This window comes from Cololabis saira, chromosome 12 (genome assembly GCF_033807715.1).
Source record: "Cololabis saira isolate AMF1-May2022 chromosome 12, fColSai1.1, whole genome shotgun sequence".
Classification (NCBI taxonomy): domain Eukaryota; kingdom Metazoa; phylum Chordata; class Actinopteri; order Beloniformes; family Belonidae; genus Cololabis; species Cololabis saira.
Genome location: NC_084598.1, coordinates 45,783,624 through 45,801,645, shown reverse-complemented (window position 1 = coordinate 45,801,645; position 18,022 = coordinate 45,783,624). Strand labels below are relative to the sequence as shown.

General features: G+C 44.3%; 1 protein-coding gene across 2 annotated transcripts; it reads left to right on the top strand.

The window, feature by feature from the left end:
- The first annotated feature begins 393 nt into the window (after window positions 1–393).
- On the top strand, window positions 394–11,874 carry LOC133457555 (zinc finger protein PLAGL2-like). Of its 2 annotated transcripts, XM_061736931.1 has the most exons (3): window positions 394–514; window positions 10,062–11,427; window positions 11,509–11,874. In XM_061736931.1, exon 2 carries the CDS (start codon window positions 10,326–10,328, stop codon window positions 11,400–11,402), a length of 1,077 nt encoding a protein of 358 aa, XP_061592915.1. In that variant the 5' UTR covers window positions 394–514; window positions 10,062–10,325; the 3' UTR covers window positions 11,403–11,427; window positions 11,509–11,874. The 2 variants fall into 2 exon arrangements, with proteins under 2 accessions (XP_061592915.1, XP_061592914.1); XM_061736930.1 differs by having other exon boundaries at window positions 10,062–11,874.
- The last annotated feature ends 6,148 nt before the right edge of the window (window positions 11,875–18,022 follow it).

Genomic DNA, 18,022 nt, shown 5'->3' with positions numbered 1-18,022 from the left:
GAAAGAAAGAGAAAAATGAAAGAAAGAAAGAAAGAAAGAAAGAAAGAAAGAAAGAAAGAAAGAAAGAAAGAAAGAAAGAAAGAAAGAAAGAAAGAAAGAAAGAAAGAAAGAAAGAAAGAAAGAAAGAAAGAAAGAAAGAAGTGTAATGAGATTTTTTGACTAAAAATGAGACATTTTAACTAGAAATAAGACAAATATTCTAGTTAAGATGTTGAGTCTTTGCAGAACCAGAACCAGAACCAGAACCAGGGTCGCTCTGGAGGAGGATCCGGTCTGGGGGATCCAGGTTCTGGTCCTGATCCAGACCAGATCCAGGGTCTGTATCAGGACCCGGGTCCCCCCTCTCCCCCTCTCTCTCTCTCCCCCTCTCCCCCCGTGACGTCACTCCCAGCATGCACCGCGGCTGAACTGGCGCCCAGCATTCTCCTCCAGGCCCGAACTTTGAAAAGTCTCTAAAATGTCCATCTGGACCGGAACCGGGCCCGGGCCGGCCCGCGGGACCGAGCCTGAGCTGGTGAGTGTGGACCGGGGGGTTCTGGTGGTTCTGGGGGGGTCTGGGCCGGGCCCGGGACCGGGGGAAGGTTCGGGGGTCCGGCTCGCTAAAGTTCAACTCCGGGAAACTTTCAGGCTTTGTTTTTACAGCGGACCGGACCGGACCGGACCGGTTCAGACCCGGACCGGACCGGACCGGTTCAGACCCGGGTCTGGGTCCAGACCGAGCACGGTCCCGTTAACCGGACCGGACCGGCGGTCCAGTCCGAGCCCGCTCCGTTAGTCCCGCTCCCTTTAAAACCACACGGTCCCGTTAACCGAACCAGAACCAGAACCCGGTCCGGTTAACGGGAGCGGGTTCTGGTTCTGGTTCTGGTTCTGGTCCGGGACGGGACGGGGTTCTGGTTCTCCAGAACCAGAACCGTCTTCTCTAGTTTATTCATACTCGTGGACCTGCTGCTCCAGCAGGTGAAAGTGGGTTTAAAAAAAAAGTTTGTTACTAGTTTTTTTTAGTTTTAGCTTTTTAAAATTTATTTTTAGTTTAGTTAGTTTATTTAAGTTTTTTTTATTTTTTGTTTTTTTAGTGTAGTTATTTTTTTTAGTTTGAGCTTCTTTTTTTTTTTTGTTTTTTTTAAGTTATTTCTTTTTTTTTTTAGTTTAGTTAGTTTATTTAAGTTTTTTAGTTTTTTTAGTTTTTTAGTTTTGTTAGTTAGGTTTTTTAGTTTCAGTTGTAGCTTTTTTTTATTAGTTTTTTTAGTGTAGTTATTTTTTTTTTAGTTTAGTTATTTATTTATTTATTTTTTTTAGTTTATTTGTTTTAGTTTTTTTTGTTCAGTTAGTTTATTTAAATTTTTACAGTGTTGGGTGACCGGTTCGGGTCCGGACCGGCGGTCCAGTCCGAGCCCGCTCCGTTAGTCCCGCTCCCTTTAAAACCAGGACCACACGGTCCCGTTAACCAGAACCAGAACCCGGTAAACGGGAGCGGGTTCTGGTCTTTACTCGTGGACCTGCTGCTCCAGCAGGTGAAGGGAGTTTAAAAATGATTATTTTTTTAGTCTCTTTTAGTTTATTTATTTTTTGTTTCTAGTTTTTTTAGTTTTAGCTTTTTTCTGTTTTTTTTTTTTAGTTTAGTTATTTATTTATTGTTTTTAGTTTAGTTTTTTTAAATTTTTTTTAGTTAGTTTATTTTAGTTTAGTTTTAAGCTTTTTTTTTAAGTTTTTTTTAGTTAAGGTATTTTTATTTAGTTTTTTTTTGTTTAGGTATTTTTATTTAGTTTTTTATGTTTTACCTCTTTTTCGTGGACCTGCTCTGCTCGAGCAGGTGAAGGGAGTTTCTAAAACATTATCTTTTTTTAGTTTCTTTTAGTTTATTATTTTTTTTTTGTTTCTAGTTTTTTTAGTTTTAGCTTTTTTTTCTGTTTTTTTAGTTTAGTAATTTTTTTAATAGTTTTTTTCAGTTTAGTCAGGTTTTTTTTTTAGTTTTAGCTTTTTTTTTTAGTGTACCGGTAGTTATTTTTTTTTAGTTTAAGTTTTTTTTTGTTTTTTTCAGTTTAGTTAGTTTAAGTTTTTTTTTGTTTTTTAGTTTTTTTAGGTCAGTTGGGTTTTTTGTTTTAGTTTTAAGTTTGTTTTTAGTTTTTTTAGTGTAGTTATTTTTTTAGTTTCAGCCTTTTTTTTGTTTTTTTTTTTAGTTTATTTAGTTTATTTAAGTTTTTTTTTAGTTAGGTTTTTTTGTTTTAGTTTTAGCTTTTTTTTAGTTTTTTAGTGTAGTTATTTTTTTTAGTTTTGGCTTTTTTTTGCTTTTTTTAGTTTACGTATTTATTTATTTTTAGTTTAGTTTTTTTAGTTCTTTTTTTGTTTAGTTAGTTTATTTTAGTTTTTTTAGTTTAAGCTTTTTTTTAAGTTTTTTTTAGTTTAGGTATTTTTATTTAGTTTTTTTTGTTTTAGCTCTTTTTTTTTAGATTTTTTTTTAGTTATTTTATTTTTATTTTTTTGGTTTTAGCTTTTTTTTGTTGTTAGTTTAGTAATTTTTTAAAACTTTTTTGTAGTTTTTTTTTAGTGTGTATTGATCATGAAATACTAAACCATATTGATCACGTGGTTGTAGTTTCTGCAGGTCGAATGATGACAGATCTGGTGACGTCATTGTTGAGAATAAATGATTGGATTGATAAACTAATATTTGTGCTTTTAAAGCTAATTTTAGTAACCCACCCAACCCACAAAACACACGCACATACAAGCATATAATTTCCAGTGTCGTTGTTTACTTTAGATTTAGAATTTAGAATAAAAGATAAAACATAACATTTGTGAAAACGTTTTTTTTTTTTTAGCTCTTTCTTTTTTTAGATTTTTTTTAGTTTAGTTATTTTATTTTAAATTTTTTTAATTTTTAGCTTTTTTTTTAGTTTTTTTAGTTTAGTAATTTTTTTTGTTTTTTAGCTTTTTTTTGTAGTTTTTTTTTTTAGTGTGTATTGATCATAAACTACTAAACCGTATTGATCACGTGGTTGCAGTTTCTGCAGGTTGAATGATGACAGATCTGGTGACTGAGAATAAATGATTGGATTGATAAACTAATATTTCAGCTTTAAAGCTTATATTATTAACCCAACCCACAAAACACACACGTACAAGTATATCATTTCCAGTGTCGTTGTTTACTTATACTATACTATATCTAAATCTATACTAGATTTAGAATAAATTTAGAATGAAAGATAAAACCTAACGTTTGTGAAAATGCTGACTAAATCCAAACTAACGTCAGGCTGGTTCCCTCAGCAACGATCATGGTGCTGATGTGGTGTGAATGATCAGTGATTGATCAGCACCTATTGATTGGTTGGTGATTTGAATCGACTGATTTGTGTCTAATCAGCTTGGATCTGTTAACTTGTGTGTGTATATATCTGTATATATGTGTATATTTATGTATGTATGTGTATATAAATGAATCTATCTATCTATCTATCTATCTATCTATCTATCTATCTATCTATCTATCTATCTATCTATCTATCTATCTATCTATCTATCTATCTATCTATCTATCTATCTATCTATCTATCTATCTATCTATCTATCTATCTATCTATCTATCTATCTATCTATCTATCTGTGTGTGTGTGTATATCCATCCATCTATCTGTGCAGTACTTTGATAATATTCACAGCATTGTTTTACATTTTTTAAAGTTATATTTATTTATTTTTGCCAGTTCCGAAGCTCAGAATATCGACCCGGTGTTCTGCCAATTTCTGCTCCCTGCCGAAAAATGCTACTTTGTGTTTCTGCGCATGCGCACAGTCCATTTTCAAAGTTCGCTCCGAGCCCACTACTCCACGTGTGCGTTGATTTATGGTCCCGCGTCACACCAACGCAGAGCCTTAGCGGAACCATAATGTCGGCGCCGCAGCTCCGCTTCAGTCCTGGGGCCTCATCTATAAAGCTTGCTTGCGCAGAAAAAGCGCCTGAAAGTTGCGGAAGCCACCTTCTACGCAAAGCCTCGGATCTAAAAAGAAAAAACTAACCGATGGCTGCCGCTCCAAGCCCACTACTCCACGCCGAAGAGGGAAAAAGAAAGTGTTCTGATTAAAATAAGGAAAGTTGGACTACCGTATATAACAATGCGTTCATAAGGATAAAGTTTTTAAAAAAAATAAAAATTAAAGAAATTGTCTCTTCTCCCCGTGTGTGTCTGCCTGTCATGCACGGGTACTTGGGCGCATGTTGTTTACTTTTAAGCCTGAATTATGGTTCTGCGTCACACCAACGCAGGCCTACGCCGTAGGGTCGGGCGTAGGGTGCGCGTCGCAGCGAACCCTACGCTGTAGACTCTGCGTCGGTGCGACGCGGAACCATAAATCAACGCACACGTGGATGTCGGCGCCAGTGAGTATTTTCACCGGACATTTTGACCGGAGAGATTATAAAATACCGGATTTCGGCATATTTTACCGGACAAAGTCCGGCAATTACCGGACAACAGAAACCCTGATATATATATATCTGATTCCTGATCGGCTCATAACGTCCGAGTCCGGATCGAGTCTGCAATCACGTGATCGGCCCCGATTTCCGATCACGTGATTGGATCGGGACAACTCTAATATGGGATGTTGAGTATTTGATCCTTCAAAATACACTAACCATGACATGAATTGCATTACACTTTGTGAACATTATGCGATAAAGAAGAAAAAAACCCCCAATTCTATGGCTTTATTTGATATTCATTCCGTCATTGGCCTTTATTTAACATTTGCTTGAAAGTTGCAGCAACAACCAGGTATCTGCTCTAACAGGACTTGGTCCACGTAGCTCCTCCGTGGACACATCTCTAAAAGACAGGTCGTCTCCTCCTCCCATGATGCTTTGCTGCATCCAGATTCATTCTTATTTGAAAATGTCTTGATATTGCCGTTGGTCTTAATAACTCCGCCCCCTCCGCTGACGTAAGCCGTTCTTTCCTCTGGACCAGCAAAGAGTTGGTGCTAGCTTGGAACCGGAAGTTTTTTTTTTTGGTTGTACAGAACTGATGAGGAACATAAATCGGAATGTCCTCTGCGTATAAATTGACCTTTGTATTGATTAACACCAGGTGGTGCTGAATGTTAGCATGTAATGACTGATCGAATGATTGTTCTTGGTCCGTCACTTCAGTGAGTTGGTCGTCTTTACATCGTTACAATCTGTGGAGTCTAAATCTGTGGAGTCTAAAGGCCGGGACGCACCGACCCGGTCGGACGCCGTCAGGCCATTAGGCGAGGCCGGTGACTCAAAGTTTCAAAGTTTATTTAGACATATTAATGAACACTATAGAGCTGCAGCTATCGAATATTTTAGTAATCGAGTATTCTACTGAAAATTCCATCGATTAATCGGATAAAACATATTTGTTTAGTTAAAGAGCGATTATAAATATACATGATGTTAGATGTTAATTGACATCAAGACTAAATGATATAATCCAGTAGGTTCATGGCTGTGCATTTTAAAACCCTGAACTTACACCAGTCGACCAAATTCACTGATTCACTCAAAAAACTAAGGATCTTACCAAGAAATATTTCTAACCTAAAAATGCCATTACACCTGATAACACACATCACTTAAAAGATTAGGTGTTTTTCCCACGTGTTAAAATTGAACTTTCATTTGTGTCAAGCACATTTTAAGTTCTAGTTACGTTTTAAGTTAGATTTTTGGCAGTGTTCAAAATAAACTTCTGAGACCTGCTGTATTGGAGCACCAGTGCTGCTTGTTTTCTCCATGAACGACTACAGAGATAAAATGAAATGAAAACTACCCAGTTAGCTTTATTACGTTTTTATTTTTCTGACATTTTCTGCCTTTTCTTTTAGTTAAAACAGTAACGGGAACAGAGGTTTATGTACCGGGTAAAGGCTGATTTATGGTTCCGCGTCACAGCAACGCAGAATGGTGCGCGTCGCTGCGTACCCTACGTCGTAGCCTACGCCGTAGCCTACGGCGTAGCCGTGGCAACAGAGCCTGCACAGCAGCGCAGCACCGACAGCCGGACCGGCGCTCTCCGCCCTCGCCGGAGAGCGGCGTAGGCTCTGCGTCGATTTAACGCGGAACAATAATTTTGGCTTTAGAGGGGGAACATAGAGAACGGACCAGAAGAATATAGCGTGGATTAAAAATAAAAGTTAAGCACTGAACTACATGTGTCTCCCGTCTGGGCCGTTGCAGACTGCCTGAGCACAGCATGTTACTAAAACCAAACATACCCGCCGCCTCTTTCTCCCCCCTTTAACGGCGCAGCGTCAGCGTGTTGTGTCGCATTAAATGTCGTCCGGGCGTAATACGAGGATATGAGCTGGTGAAATTAAACGAAAAAAAAAATAAAAAAAAATAAATTAAACGATTCCTCGAGGCAGAGAAAATTCCTCGATCATTTTTTGTAATCGAATTACTCGAATTATTCGAGGAATCGTTTCAGCCCTAGAACACTACATTAAGCAGTGTAAATACACCAGGGTTTAGCAGAAATGCTAGTTTCCACCCGCAGTCCCCACAAACAACCAGACACACTCGCACCTACGGGCAATTTAGAATCACCAATTAACTTAGCATGCATGTTTTTGGACACAGAAAGAGCCTGCCAGGCCTGGGAGTCGAACCGGGGACCTTCTTGCTGTGAGGCAACAGTGCTAACCACTAAACCACCGTGCTGCCCAAAGTACTCAAGTCGGGTCGGTGTGTCCCATGCGGCCGTCCGTCGCCGTCAGTGTTCATTTCAGCTGATTCGACATGTAGAATCGGCCGCGAGCCGTCGGCCTCTATGACCACTCTGATTGGTGGAGCGCTAGCCCTCGACTAGCAAATCAGAGTTGACCAGAAACAACTATGTTAAGTCAAGTTTATTTAAAAAGCTCTTTAAAAACAACAACTGGACAAGCGAAGGGAAAACAAAAACAAACCGCACTAGCTAAACAGCGATGGTACAAACGCTACGCTACACTCTATCGTGGCATCGGTCTGGATTGTTTGATTGTGTTATATTATTATTATTAGCATCTTATTTTCAGCCGGCTCAGTTCAGAACTCGAGACTAGAGCGATCCAGTTTTGAAGTTCCAACTTATTTGCTCTTGTGCCCAGCGGCTTCTGATTTGGGTTTTGGCTAAAAAATTTTATCCTCTTAAAGTCACATTGGCCACGGTTACATGATGTTTTTTAATTCAGAATTAATTATTCGGAATTAAATAATTCAGAATTAAACTATTTTCCTTGGAGTTTACATGGAAATGGTAATTCTGAATGGAGGTTTCCATGGAAACACGTTTGATGGTCTTTCTCCAATTCCTCTCCAGGTCTGGGGGTTGGGAAGGTTCTGATTGGATAGGGGGGGGACCGGAAGTTAAACTACCGGAAGAAGAACAAGAAAAAGTCAAAATGTTGAGGAAAAAAAGTTGAAATGTCGAGAAAAAAAGTCGAAACGTCGAGAAAAAAAGTCGAAATGTCGAGAAAAAAAGTCGAAACGTAGAGAAAAAAAGTCGAAACGTCGAGAAAAAAAGTCGAAATGTCGAGAAAAAAAGTCGAAACGTCGAGAAAAAAAGTCGAAATGTCGAGAAAAAAAGTCGAAATGTCGAGAAAAAAAGTCGAAACGTCGAGAAAAAAAGTCGAAATGTCGAGAAAAAAAGTCGAAACGTAGAGAAAAAAAGTCGAAACGTCGAGAAAAAAAGTCGAAATGTCGAGAAAAAAAGTCGAAATGTCGAGAAAAAAAGTCGAAATGTCGAGAAAAAAGTCGAAATGTCGAGAAAAAAAGTCGAAATGTCGAGAAAAAAGTCGAAATGGCCACGGTTACATGATGTTTTTTAATTCAGAATTAAATAATTCAGAATTAAACTGTTTTCCTTGGAGTTTACATGGAAATAGTAATTCTGAATTGAGGTTTCCATGGAAACACGTTTGATGGTCTTTCTCCAATTCCTCTCCAGGTCTGGGGGTTGGGAAGGTTCTGATTGGATAGGGGGGGGACCGGAAGTTAAACTACCGGAAGAAAAACTAACTTAGCCGCTACAATTTTGATGTTTCCTGTTTCCATCTGCTCTTTTAATGATTTCTATTTATTAAATAAATGTTCTCTGCTCTTGACCAGCGTTTACTGCTGCTGCATCTGGAAACTTTGTTAGGAAAACCAGCCCAGTGGAATATAAGATCATGGAGACAGACGGGGGAGGGAACGAGCAGAAAGAAAGACCGGAATTAATTTAAAGAGGAATGAGTGTATATAGTGCTGGGCGGTATACCGGTCCATACCGAATACCGGTGTTTATTTTTCTTATGATATGAATGTTTCATATACCGTAATACCGGTGAGTTTGTACAGTAGCTACACAACGTTGGAACGTAGCGCCGCTGGACACTGTTTGTGAGGGGACTGTTTAGCAGCAGTGATGACCGATTGTTCAGTAACTGAAATTGTTCAGCCAAAAATGGCAAAAAAACACTTTTGGTGTTCGGTGGAATAAGTGGGGAAAAAAACGAACAATTAATAACGGCGTTGTAAAATAAGGAAATAGACTGGCCGCTCCGGTAACTGTTACACCACAAACATAAATCGTTGGCCAACCAAAAAGTAACCACATAAGAATTTTACCAACATTCACCAGGAGGTGGAACCAAAACAACATAATGCTGGAAATTAAAAAATGTTCAGCTTTTATGTTCAATAAATAATTTCTACCTTGTAATTTTGTAAAATATTTTTTTCTTTGAAAAGCCTAAATCAAATTTATTTGATTTATTCAATGGTGAAAAAATTGGCAAAATAAATGAAAAACTGCGAAGAACCATGTTCGGTATTGTTAAAATAGGCCATTCTAAGCCAATTTACTGCAGCAATTCCTTTCCAAATCATTAGAAAATGTGGTTAACACCCAGTTGTGCATGAAAAAAAAATACTGTGATATACCGTGAAACCGATATAATTTTGAAAAATACCGTGATATAAATTTTTGGTCATACCGTCCAGCACTAAGTGTATACATGATTATAGAATTATTCTATTCTGATTTAAAATCGGAATAAACCAGCCACTTACTTAGGAATTAAGTCTAATTCAGAATGGCCATTTTCATTCAGAATTAGGTGTTTACATGGTCATTTACTCATTTTAAATCAGATTTAATTTTAATTCTGAATTAAAGAGGAATTAAAGTTCCCATGTAAACACACTCATTGTCATCGTTAGCGTCTTATTTTCAGCCGGCTCAGTTCAGAACTCGAGACAAGAGCGATCCAAAGTTTTGAAGTCCCAAATAGGGATGGGCGGTATGGACTAAAAAATGTATCACGATAATGTCTGGCATTTATCCCGATAACGATAAAAATTACGATTTAAAAAAAAAAAAAAAAAAAAATACCAATTCAACTCCAACTTTGTAACTATAAATCTAAACAAGTTTTCTTAGCTTATAAAATCACAAAGTAGAAAAAAATACAACTTGATAAATAAAGGAACGGGACCAATAAATAAAAGTTCACTGAAAATAAAATCCAATCAGTGATGACCTCTTCTAATATAAATAAAATATGCCAATTAACCTGTGGTTGGAACATGCCACGAATTAGATACTATTGCAATTTTTTTTAGTAATAGTCAAACTTTATCAAAATGTAACAACCATTTCCTTCTGTTTTTTGCAGACTCTGCATATAATAGATGATGTTTGCTCCTCGTCACTCTTTTTAAATCCAAACCAGTTCCAGATAACGGAGCTGGAGCCTCGTTTAACAACGAGCTCCTCGCCCTCAGATCCGCCTTCCGCCATGTTTGTTACACAAAAACATCATCAACAGGAATTTATCGTTTTTACCGCGAGATACAAATTCTTATCGTGGGGAATTTTTTTGACGGTTTATCGTGAACGGTAAAATATCACCCATTCCTAGTCCCAAATTATTTGCTCTTGTGCCCAGCGGCTTCTGATTTGTGTTTTGGCTAAAAAATTTTATCTTCTTAAAGTCACATTAGCTATCTTTTGTTTTGTGATTATTTTTATTTCATTTATTGATTGTTTTAATTCTGCTTGTAGGTTTGTAAGGACGTCCAGCTGTGACTCGGCTGCTGAAGACTGAAGACGTACCAGGAACCACATAGAGCTAGCTAGCTTCATCCCTTCATCCCAGCGGCCCTGTGGGGGGTTATGGCGTGTCCCGGTGAGACCGGGGAGACCAGTAACCTGTCAGAGACCTGCCCCCTCTGAGGTCCAAAAGAGCGTGGAGTTCTTCAGACCGATGGTTCTTCATGAGTCTGGTCCTCCGAGCAGCCGCAGAGCCGTCGTCGTCTCCGTCAGACCATGTTCCACCAGGACCCGCCCAGCCGGCAGGTCTACCACTGCCAGGACTGTGGGAAGCAGTACAACACCCAGCTGGGCTACCGGCGCCACGTGGTGGCGTCGCACGGAGCCTCCGCCGGCCTGGAGTCCCAGGCTCTGCTGGAGAGCCTGGTTGACCACAGCGACCGGCCCCCGCCGGAGGGGGCCACCACCGGCGTGCCCGTCAGAGAGAGGAAGTACTCGTGCGAGCGGTGCGACCGCCGCTTCTACACGCGCAAGGACGTGCGGCGCCACGCGGTGGTGCACACCGGCCGCCGGGACTTCCTGTGCCCGCGCTGCGCGCAGCGCTTCGGCCGCCGCGACCACCTGACCCGCCACCTCAAGAAGAGCCACGCCCAGGAGGTGGGGCTCATGTCGCCCCCCGGCACCCCCGGGGGGGCCCCGGCCCCTCCCGCGCAGGCCCCCAGCCCGGCGGCCCCCGACGTTCCCCCCGTCTCCAAGGAGCCCATGGAGGTTTTCCCCAGGGACATGTGCCCCTCCTACGCCATGCCGGGGGTGGGGGGGCCCCCCCAGGGCCTCATGCAGGGGTCCTTCCCCCCTCAGGGCCCCCACCACCTCCAGGCCCCCGCGGCGCCCCAGCAGCAACCCTTCAACAGCATGTCCCGGTACCAGCACAGCACTACCTCGTACCCCCGCGCCGACATGGACAGCTTCCTGCTGGACCTGCAGAGCGCCCCCCCGCCTCACTCCACCACCTCCCCGTCCCCTCAGAGGGAGGTCCTGGGGGACGCGGTGGCCCCCACGGGCCCCGAGCTGGACCTGGGACCTCTGCTGGGCTTCCTGCCCTTCAGCCTGCCGCCGTACAGCCCCCACGTTGGGATGGGGGGGCTGGTGATGAGCTACCCCACCACCACCTCGTCCTCGTCCTCCGCCTCCACCGGGCCCTCCCAGGCCCCGGGGCCCTTCCCGTTCTTCCAGCCCTCCCAGGGCCCGGGCCCCCAGGGCCCCCCGGTGCATGGCCAGCTACCTCAGGCATACAGTCCCGCCATGAGCACTTCCAGCCCCCTACCTCACTACTACCAGGCCTTTCAGCAGTGAGCAGCTGTCTCCCGCTCCAAGCTCCGTCAGTATTACCTCAGAACTTTAAAACAAACCTCGAATGTTTTACAGAGACGTGACTTCACTTTTCTGAACTTCTCTACAGGAGTCTTCCACTTATCAGGTTCTCAGAGAGAAAATGCTACGAGGTCACGGTGTACTTAATCCAGTCATGGATCGTCTCTTCACAGAAGGTCACTTTGGTCGAGGCTAACTTGAGATTTTTTTCTTTTTATTACCGTTTTTAAAATGTTGGTGGACGAACGGCCTCACAGAAGGACAGAGGTCGGTGCCAGATCGGTCGTAGGTGAGTTCTTGCAGAAGAAGCTTGAACAAGGGATCTCCGTAGCACTTTGTCTCCAGACGGACAACAGCATCACCACATATGTTAGAAATGTTTCGATGCCGATTGTTTCCAACAACCAATTTAAGATGCTGATTTACTTTTTTATTCTTTTTTGTTGGCTGATACCCCCCAACCCCCCCTTTCAGATAACAAATATCTGGTCAAAAGGGGCCATTTTTACTTTTCTGAGTTTATCAAACTTATGTACATTCATTTCTATTTTAGATGTGACGGGATAAAAAAATAGGGCGGTCGTTTATGATAGCGAAGCATGTTTAATTTACTGAAGTCTCTCAGATTTGGGTTTCCGAAAACTTTACGAGCTCTCTGGCTCCGTCTGATGGAAGAGCCAGAGTTCCTTATGAGGTCTTGGTCTCCAGGCAGTGCCCCTTCCTACAAGGAAGAGTCGGCCCCAAAGGAGTCGACCCCGAAGGATCTGACCGCGGCAGAGTTGACCCTTACGGAGTCGACCCCGAAGGAATCGACTCTTACGGAGTCGACCCCGAAGGAGTCGACCCCGAAGGAGTCGACCCCGAAGGAGTCGACCCCTACGGAGTCAACTCTTACGGAATCGACTCTTACGGAATCGACTCTTACGGAATCGACTCTTACGGAGTCGACTCTTACGGAATCGACTCTTACGGAATCGACTCTTACGGAATCGACTCTTACGGAGTCGACTCTTACGGAATCGACTCTTACGGAATCGACTCTTAAGGAGTCGACTCTTACGGAGTCGACTCTTACGGAGTCGACTCTTACGGAGTCGACTCTTACGGAGTCGACTCTTACGGAGTCGACTCTTACGGAGTCGACTCTTACGGAGTCGACTCTTACGGAGTCGACTCTTACGGAATCGACTCTTACGGAGTCGACTCTTACGGAGTCGACTCTTACGGAATCGACCCTAACGGAATCGACCCTAACGGAGTCGACTCTTACGGAATCGACTCTTACGGAGTCGACTCTTACGGAATCGACTCTTACGGAGTCGACCCCAAAGGAGTCGACTCTTACGGAGTCGACTCTTACGGAATCGACTCTTACGGAGTCGACCCCAAAGGAGTCGACTCTTACGGAATCGACTCTTACGGAATCGACTCTTACGGAGTCGACCCCGAAGGAGTCGACTCTTACGGAGTCGACTCTTACGGAATCGACTCTTACGGAATCGACTCTTACGGAGTCGACCCCGAAGGAGTCGACTCTTACGGAATCGACTCTTACGGAGTCGACTCTTACGGAGTCGACTCTTACGGAATCGACTCTTACGGAATCGACTCTTACGGAGTCGACTCTTACGGAATCGACCCCGAAGGAGTCGACTCTTACGGAGTCGACTCTTACGGAGTCGACTCTTACGGAGTCGACTCTTACGGAGTCGACTCTTACGGAGTCGACTCTTACGGAGTCGACTCTTACGGAGTCGACTCTTACGGAGTCGACTCTTACGGAGTCGACTCTTACGGAGTCGACCCTAACGGAATCGACCCTAACGGAGTCGACTCTTACGGAATCGACTCTTACGGAGTCGACTCTTACGGAATCGACTCTTACGGAGTCGACCCCAAAGGAGTCGACTCTTACGGAGTCGACTCTTACGGAATCGACTCTTACGGAATCGACTCTTACGGAGTCGACCCCGAAGGAGTCGATTCCGTAAGAGTCGACTCCGTAAGAGTCGATTCCGTAAGAGTCGACTCTTACGGAGTTGACCCTACCTGAAGGAGTTGACCCTACGGAGTTGACCCCTACGGAGTTGACCCCTACGGAGTTGACCCCTACGGAGTTGACCCCTACGGAGTTGACCCCTACGGAGTTGACCCCTACGGAGTCGACCCCTACGGAGTCGACTCTTACGGAGTCGACCCTACCTGAAGGAGTTGACCCCTACGGAGTTGACTCCTTCAGGTAGGGTCAACTCCGTAAGAGTCGATTCTGTAAGAGTCGACTCCTTTGGGGTCAACTCCGTAAGAGTCGACTCTTACGGAGTCGACCCTACCTGAAGGAGTTGACCCCTACGGAGTTGACCCCAAAGGAGTCGACCCCTACGGAGTCGACTCTTACGGAGTCGACCATACCTGAAGGAGTTGACCCCTACGGAGTCGACCCCTACGGAGTTGATCCTAATGGAGTTGACCCTTACGGAGTCGACCATACCTGAAGGAGTCGACCCCGAAGATCTCTGCCTTCGGTGGAATCGGTTCCTGGAAGTGTCTCCTTCTGACATCCGTCTGAGACACGTTTGTCCCTCTGGAGGTCTTCTGGGTGCGGAGCTGCTCTAGAGGTTCCAAAGATTAAAACAAGATGGTTGGAAAACACCATAAAATTGCCACCTTTTGAAATAACAAATACAAACAGATTTGCTTAGTTTGAGAAAACATTTATTAAATGAGATTTAAAATGAAATGTAAATGTTCGACGGCAGAGTGCTGCCCGTGGACGGCCTGTTAGTCAGCTAGATGTTCGTAGGGGTACCTGATGTAGTTCTTTCTTTAAAAGGGTATCTGTGTACTTCTACTTCACCAAAACTATCATATCAAGTCCACTCAGTTTGTAGTAACTCTCCCCTAGACGAGCTGTTTTAACTGTAGTCGTTCAAATTCAGAAATACTTTATTAATCCTCAAAGCGGAATTATTGATTTATGAAGATGTTGCTATTTGATTTATGCTTCTGCGTTACCGATAAGCTAACTGGTGCTTCCGGCCCAGACTCCGGGTGGCGCTGTGGCTCCTGTGCAGCGCCGAGCTTCCTCTCGTTTACCTCGTCTACCTCAGAAACGGAACTGGAACGTAGCGGATATCGTCCGTAGCTGAAACTACGCTAATCTGTCTCGTAGAAGGCGGAGCAGGAAATGGAGATGCTACCAAGTCGTCTTGGTCTGTCAGTCCAGACGTGTTCGTTGGAACGTTTACGTCGGGCTGCTGTACCTGCGCCGTTACCTGTGTAGCTACCGTCGTCGGTGCACGTCCAGCGTAGCTACGGTGTCTAAACTCTGCTTGATACAAGACGGTACCTCATGTGAAGAAAACTGCTGCGTCGCTACGCTGTACCACTTTCAGTTGGCTACCGACATTTTTAGTTTGATATATTATTTATTTTTTTAATGCTTTGGCAAACGGCCAAATGCAAACCGGAGGGAAGTTACTCGGGGCTTCGACAGAGACAGAACAACTCCTTCGCATCACAAGAACACTCTTCACCGGCATCAAGGTTGCGATTGAGTCTTTCACCTGATGCATCTTCTGACGCCGTGGAGACGAGCTGTTGTTCTCTTCTGCCCAAGCTTTTGAAGCGGTATTCAGACCAGTCCTAGCACGTGTCGTAGCTACGTGGCCGTTGTACCTAGTGCTGGGTTGTATGACCAAAAATTTATATCACAGTATTTTTCAAAATTATATCGGTTCCACGGTATATCACAGTATTTTTTTTCATGCACAACTGGGTGTTAACCACATTTTCTAATGATTTGGAAATGAATTGCTGCAGTAAATTGGCTTAGAATGGCCTATTTTAACAATACCGAACATGGTTCTTCGCAGTTTTTCATTTATTTTGCCAATTTTTTCACCATTACATAAATCAAATAAATTTGATTTAGGCATGTTTTTAAAAGAAAAAAAATCTTTTACAAAATTACAAGGTAGAAAATATTTATTGAACATAAAAACTGAACATGTTTTAATTTCCAGCATTATGTTGTTTTGGTTCCACCTCCTGGTGAATGTTGGTAAAATTCTTATGTAGTTACCTTTTGGTTGGCCAACGATTTGTTTGTGGTGCAACAGTTACGGAGCGGCCAGTCTATTTCCTTATATTACAACGCCGTTATTAATTGTTCGTTTTTTTCCCACTTATTCCACCGAACACCGAAAGTGTTTTTTTGCCATTTTCGGCCGAACAATTTCAGTTACTTAACAATCGGTGCATCACTGCTGCTAAACAGTCCCCTCACAAACAGTGTCCAGCGGCGCGGCGTTCCCAACGTTGTGTACGCTACTGTACAAACTCACCGGTATTACGGTATATGAAACATTCATATCATAAGAAAAATAAACACCCGTATTCGGTATGAACCGGTATGAACCGGTATACCGCCCAGCACTAGTTGTACCTAAGTACGTATGTCAGAGCGACGGCCTCGACTTCTAGCAGAAGCATCAAAGATAAACGCTGGACTGCAAGAAAATGGCTACATATGTACGTACCTGTGTAGCTGCTAGCCCGGATTCCAGGTTACTCAGACCCCTTTTCCACCAAACCGGCGTAACCTGGCGACATAACTGATGTTAGCAGAGACGTAACTGACTCTAGCAGAGACGTAATGACGTGGCTCCGCTTAGCACCCGAGCTGTGGAAAAACAAACTGGTTCTTAGCTGATTGCCAGTTGGACGAGTTGTGAAACAGAACCAGCCCTGGAACCGGTTTGGTGGAAAAGGTGTATCGTCTGCGTGGGTGAACGCCCCACACCTACGCCGCCGCTAATACAGGACGCTGGAGCACAGGTCGTATACACGGCTCGGTACCTTCGTAGGTACTTAGCTGCACATTACCGGCTACCTGGGTACGTAGCGCAGCTACGCCTTACCGTCGCCGTGACTACGGCGGGGGATCTGACACAGAAGCATAAATCAAGCCCCGCGCTGAGCTGCTCCTCCTTTTATCTGAAGAGAACTGCTGTTGCAGCGGTTTCAGCGGCAGCTTTCGGCACATCGTCACAGTAAAATGCACTTAGTCATGTTTTCACCTTCATCGCCGAGGTGATGCCCAGCTGCTGCTCCCCTGATGACGGTACAGAACCTCGTACAGAAGCGTGGGCCGGGTCGGACCAGGAGGGCAGAGCTAACCGGGTCACGATGCCTGCTGTCTGGTCCTCTTAAAGACGTCCGGTGCAGCAGGTCCTCCGGGCCGAGCCTCTTCTGGAAACGGTCTTAAAGCCTGGATTATGGTTCTGCGCTACACCAACGCAGAGCACACGCCGTTGCCGCGACGCCGTTGCCGCGACGCCGTTGCTGTGATGACGCCGTTGCTGTGATGACGCCGTTGCTGTGATGACGCCGTTGCCGTGACGCCTTCGTGAACCTTTTCTCCGTCACTCCATTTCTCCGCGGTGCAAAACCCCCCCCAGAACGCTAGGGGTGCGTTCTTTTCCTGAATGGTTTATCCGACTTTTCCGGTCAGAGTAAATCAAAGAGATAAGGACAACTATTGTGCAAAAAAACAAAACAAAAAAAAACAATCACAGTCCTCTCGATCTGTGTCGACCTCTTGACACGTAGTTACATTTTTTGGGAGGTGCACAACGTGGCCTGCGCCGTGGGGAGCTCATTGCAACCTGCGGCGTATGCTCTGCGTCGATTTAACGCAGAACCATAATCCAGCCTTAACACGTCTGCGCCGCCATTTCTGAGGCACAGGGAACTTAGCACTACTTGAAGACGAGTGGAGGGATCAGAGATGAGCGCTTGGTTTCCGTCAGAGGAGCAGCAGCTCTTAGCTCCTCGTCCGTCTGGACCGCCGCCCTGCGCTCGCCTTGGAACCCTGTCTGAGAGCACTTCCTGTCACTTCCTGTCACTTCCTGCTCCGGCGTCGAGCTGCTGTTTCTCCGACGCTGCAGGAGGTCCTGATCCCCCGGGCTGGTCCAGACCTCGGTCCCGCGGTTCAGGGACTGTCGGGACGAGGAGGCGTTCGGTTCCACGGACAAACTCCTCAAAGGTTCGTTAGCGTCGTGGGCGAGTCGGGACCGATGTCTTAACCTGCTACCGTCGTGCCTCTGCCAAACCTTTGCTCCGGTTTAAGCACTTAACCGCATTTCTGAAAGGATTGTTCTGATCTGCACCTCCAACACTCGTCCCTGTGCTGGGTTTTTCTTTGTTTTTCTTTTTGCTTTTTCCAGTGATTTTGGCTCAAATCTGTGTTACTAAACTGTTAGAACCGAACCTTTTGTGACGCAGAACTCTTAGCGGGCGGACGAGGCCGCGGCGGGAACTGGAGCCGGCGGCCGGGTCGGCGTGGAACGCCTACGATTTTATTGTTTTTCTGAAACGATGCTGAAACTGATTGATGGGATGATTCTAGATGCTGGAAGCGTCCGGATTGGTCTGATTCCAGAGCGGGTCTCGCCGCTTCATGGGGCTAAAGTCGGGGTCTAAACTCCCCGTCTGTATCGTCTCCATGAAGTAGGAAACGGCTCTGATTGGACCGTCTGACGTGCTGCGATCCTCGGCACATAAAACCGTTGATACCATAACTGTGTCACACACACACACTC